This window comes from Octodon degus, unplaced genomic scaffold, assembly GCF_000260255.1.
Source record: "Octodon degus isolate 3935 unplaced genomic scaffold, OctDeg1.0 scaffold00030, whole genome shotgun sequence".
In the NCBI taxonomy this organism is placed as follows: domain Eukaryota; kingdom Metazoa; phylum Chordata; class Mammalia; order Rodentia; family Octodontidae; genus Octodon; species Octodon degus.
In genome coordinates this window covers 3,132,176-3,137,233 of record NW_004524606.1, presented here as the reverse complement: position 1 = coordinate 3,137,233, position 5,058 = coordinate 3,132,176, and the positions used below count along the sequence as shown (strand labels likewise).

The 5,058-nt window shown below is 44.4% G+C and overlaps 1 protein-coding gene across 2 annotated transcripts in view; it reads left to right on the top strand.

Moving 5' to 3' along the window:
* Positions 1-5,058, top strand: part of Chst13 (carbohydrate sulfotransferase 13) — a 22,918-nt gene that overhangs the window by 14,822 nt on the left and 3,038 nt on the right. For both annotated transcript variants that reach the window (XM_004629538.2, XM_023713340.1), the window contains one exon: positions 717-799. In XM_004629538.2, the coding sequence (XP_004629595.1) occupies positions 717-799 (83 nt within the window). The remainder of the gene's footprint in view (positions 1-716; positions 800-5,058) is intronic.

Sequence of the window (5,058 nt, the reverse complement as noted above, 5' to 3'; positions counted from 1 at the left end):
CTGCAGAAATTTCTACTGGGCGGGAGGGGTGAGGGAGGTATGGCGGAGTGGTGGTGGGGCGGCCCGAGGGGGTGGGAGAGGGTCCGGCCCACGCTGCGCCTGGGCTGGGACTGGTCCCGCCGGTCAATTTTCTTATGAATTTAAAAATTGTCAACTTTTGAGCTAGGCCTGAATCTCAGTGATACTACTTAGCCCTTCCTGGATGCCTACATCCAGGGCCAGGAGTGCTGGAAAGCCAGCCAGACTGGTGAGCCCCTCAGGGCTCTACAAATGTGGAGGTGGCGGGGACACGGGTATGAGATGAAGGGACTGAAGATGGTAAGGCTGGAGCTCAGACCCCTTCCCAGAAAGCTGGTGGGCTGGGTATTCCTTCCCTCTTATCTGGCACCCTCCAGCTTTAGAGGACAGGGTATGGGGGCAAAACAGACTCAAAGAATACTGCCCTGATAAATTAGGGCCCCCATCAATATCTTTACTCCACCAAACACCCAGCAGAACGGTAGGACTGAGTTCCAGAAAAGATGTATCCTAAGTGGGATGACCATACCCTGGTAGTTTAGGGCTAGCCCACCTGATGCAACAGTGATTTTTTTTTTTTTTTTTTTTTGGCAGAACTGGGGATTGAACTCAGGCCCTCACATTTTCCAGGGAAGCTCTTACTTTACTGAGCCATCTTCCCAGACCCATGGTGATACTTCTTTCCTTGCACTCAACAGCATTTGAAAACAGGGCCCTGGGCTCCCTCTGGCTTGGTGGGGAGAGGAAGAGTCCCCTACAGCTGCTCTATGACCTGGACCAGGTAGGTGGAGAGACACCCCAGGGACGCCTCCCTGTTCCCCCAGGCTAGGAAATCTAGACCACCAATTTGCACCTGCTGTCGCATGGCTGGATTCCACAGTGGGGCACAGAGGAGCTTCATTATCCCCAGGCTTTGTCCAGGGAGTGACAAGGACACATCATGGTGGGTAAACTGTGAAGCCTGGAGTCTCTACTCATTTCATTCCTCCCACAAGAGCCTGAGGCCACCTTGGGTGGTGGTACTGTTCCACACATTGTAGATATAAATGAGAGTGAAACAGCCAGGAGTGGTAGTGCATACTATAATCCTAGTACTCTGGGAGACTGAGGTAGGAGATCGCAAGTTCAAGTCCAGTATGGGCACGTTAGTGACTTAGCAAGACCCTGTCTGAAAAATAAAAGGTGAAAAGAACTTGTAGTGGAAGATGACATCAAGTAAAGACAAATCCACACAAGAGAGATGAGTGTGTTGGAACAAGGAATCTTTTATTGTGAGCTTGAGACCATTTAGGTCAGCACTCCCAAATTGTAGGTTCCAGCCTGAACTTTGTTTTCAGGATATATACTTCTTAGGTATCCATAGCAACCACATTTTTCATGCCACACAATTACTACAAGATTTATGTTCTTACATTTTTCAGGTACTGTAGACCAGTTGCTGGCCATACAATATTGAGGTTTGACTTTCACCTTACTTCCTAAGATGTTCTGTTTGCCTCCTTTTTCATGGTCTAGTTTTCCTCAGTGGGTTATAGTTAGCTACAGGGGAGGGGATAAGAGGGAGCGAGTTTATCTATAGTTTGAGTGAACTTAAGTGATTTTCATTAAAATGGAGATACAGAAAGAAAATGGAGTCTGTCTTGCCCCATCAGACTAAGGATATAGCTTCATGCAGAGCACCTGGAGTTAATCGTTAGTGCTAGGAAAAAATGTACAAGAGACAAGAGCCTACTCTGGAAAGTCCACAAACCAACAGAGAGACAGTAATTAATCTAATCTCCTAATTTTAGTATGTGCTACAACAAGGAAATGTGCACTGAGTCCCCACCTTCTTGTTATGTTATTCACAAGCAGATGGACCCAGTAGCTCACTGGTTTGTACACTTAAGTCCTGCTAGGACTATACCATCCTTCAACACATTCACACACACACACACACACACACACACACACACACACACACACACCCTGTGCAGATGCTCCTTGTCTTATGAAGGGGTTATATTCTGAGAAATATACTAAGTGGAAAATTTTGTATGTCTAAAGTGCATCAAATGCACCTAAGCTCCTGCACATCCTAGCTTAGCAACAAAAAATTCTACAGAGTATTGTTGTTTCTCCTCATGAACACAGAGCTGGCTGGGAGCTGGTTCCTCCCAAGGTTGGGCACACTTGGGTCAGCTGACAAGGAATCAGGAGAGCTGGCAGGTAGGCACATGGCTGATACTCCCTACCACAAGAATATGGTGAGTTTTCTGAAGGCTAAAAGTGGATCCTGCAAGACAGTCTTCTTCTGGCATCATGTGGACCCAGATGCCTCAGAGGCCACTCTTGGGTAGGGGACAGGATTTGCCAAGTTCCTCGTGTCCTCAGTATTCAAGGCCAAACTTGCCATTCCTCCTCATGCTGACATTATGACAAAGTAATGTAATAAATGTGACAGGGCAGTCAACACTATGCAAGAGCGTAGTCCAGAGAAGGTCTCTCCAACCTAGCCTTGGTTCTCTTTAAAGGTGACTGGGTCTCTGTGTGTCCTTCTGTACATGGTCTATCCCTATAAGTAGTGTGAACAGCACTGTTATGGGCTTCATTCTTCTCCAAAATCTCATCTACACCTATGTGTGTCCCATGTCTGTCCCTCTCTGCCTTAATGAACATATACTGATACAAGAAGAGTAGTCAAGTAATGCATATGTTCTCATCACCCATTCCCATCTAGGTTGTTCTGAACTAAAATGCAGCCCTGTGGATTTTGTGACTAGGTCAGCCATCTCTCTAAAGAATCCCTCCACCCAGTCTTGCTGAAACATTTTCAATTTTCTTTGTGATTCTTTCAAAGTACAAAGGTTAAGCCCAGTTCTGTGCTTTAGGTTTCACTTCGCTTACTGTCTTCTGGACTCTTTCAGATACTTTTACAGGCATCAGAAACAGGAGTGTACACATGTAGGGAAGAATACGCTACCCACTCCCCACACCACTAACATCAGATTGTCTCCTGCAGGCACAGTGTCTGGGGCTCCACCACTTCAGCCACTGCTGGCCTTCTCTGAAGTAGAAACACCCCAAAGGCATTGTTCTTGGCTGAGAAGTAACTCACCATAAAACTCATGTTTATCAAATGTTCGATTCAGTGGCTTCTTTGTATTTTTACAAAATTGTGCACCTGTCACCATTATTTAATCCTAGAAAATTTGCATCAACCCAAAAGATACCTTTTACCTATTAGGAATCACTGCTTCTTTGTTCCCCAGCCCTTGACAAGCATTAATTTTTTTTTTTTTCTTTTTTTGCGGAACTGTGGATTGAACTCAGGCCCTTGTACTTGCCAGGGAAGCGCTTATTCCACTGAGCCATCTCTTCAGCCCCGACAAGCATTAATTTAACTTTTTTTGTTAAATGTATCAGTTATTTAATTAGGTTCTTAGTAAAAAAAAATTAGAACACTAATTTATAAGAATAAATTCCGGGGCTGGAGAGATGGCTCAGTGGTCTAAAGCACCTACTTAGAACAAGCTTAGCAAAAGCATCAGGGACCGCGGTTCAATCCCCCAGCACCACATGCCAGCCAGCCCGCCCCCTGGTGGGCTGAGCTGGCCTCTCTCTCTCTCTCTCAAATAAATAAATAAAATTAAAAAAAAAAAAAAAAAGAGAATAAATTCCATTTTTTGGAACAAAAATGGATTGCAAGTAGCCCTGGGGCTGAGAACAGCTTTGATCTTTGCTAAAATCTGTGAATCCATCACTTTCTGATCCACCTTGTGCTGCTCTGAAATCTGGTATCTCTCTTTCTTGGTGTTGAAGAACTTGCCCTCCTGGTGTCTGGGTTTCCGCAGCTTCTTCTTGAAGTAAGCATCAGTGAGGCTTTTGGGAATTTTTACTTTGCTGATATTAATTTTTGTAGAGGTGGCAATGACAAATTTCTGGTGTGTTTTTTATAAAGGAACATGATTAAGGCTGAGAGCCCTGGTCATCAGTAGCAAACCACTGGCCAACCACTTCAGGAAGACCACTCTCTTGCCTCTGTGACACCCAGGGAGGATGATCAAGATGGTGCCGAGAGTGATGCTAGCTTGAAGTTTCCTCACATGCTGACTGAAGGGTTTCTTGCCATGGCTCAAGAGCTTTCAGGGCACATCTTCAGTAGGGTAGGATTTAGGCATTTTTTGAAGCCTAACCACCCGGGTACCTCCATTTTTGTCCCTACCAACTGGTTTTGTGATCATAGCAAGAACTCTCTTTTTTTCTTCTCAACCTTTGATTTAACAGCTGTACACTTTCTCTTGTACAAAGCCTTTCTGGAATACATAGCAGGTTCGGAGTACCTACCAATTCCTTTAACCAGGACAGGATTTTGGCTGCAGTGGGGCCACCTCTTCTTCGACTTTTTTGCCTTCACCTTACCCTTTTTACTGGCAGCAGCCTTTTTGGCTTCGGGTTTCTTTCTTTAGTTTCTGGCTTCTCAGATTTTTCACCTGCCATCTTGCAAGATGGGAAAGAGCTAATTTACCTTTTGTCTCTACAGATTCACCTGTTCTAGTCATTTCCCCCAAAAATCATTTAGCATTTTTGGCCTTTTGTGTCTGGCTTTTTTTTTTTCATCCAGAATATTGATTTTGAGGTCCATCTATATTGAAGGACATATCAGACATCTATTCCTTTTTAATGGATGGATAGTATTCCACCATAGGGCTATACCCTAAACTATTCACCCATTCATCAGTTGGTGGACACCTGGGTTGTTCCTACCTTTTGGCTAGTAGGAATGGTGCTGTGAACATTCACGTACAAGTATTTGTGTGCAATCATTTTCACAGAGTGCTTACCTAGGAACTGAGCTGCTGAGTCATATGTTTAATTCTGGGAGGACCTGCCAAGCTGCTCTTCACAGCAGCTGTACCACTTTACAGTCACACCAGCAATGTCCACAGGTTCCATTTTCTCTGCATTCTGACCAATATATATTACTAGCCTTTCTGTTACATCCTAAAGTCTTTCTATTACAATCTTAAGAAATTAGACATTAGACCTTCTTCTTTTTTT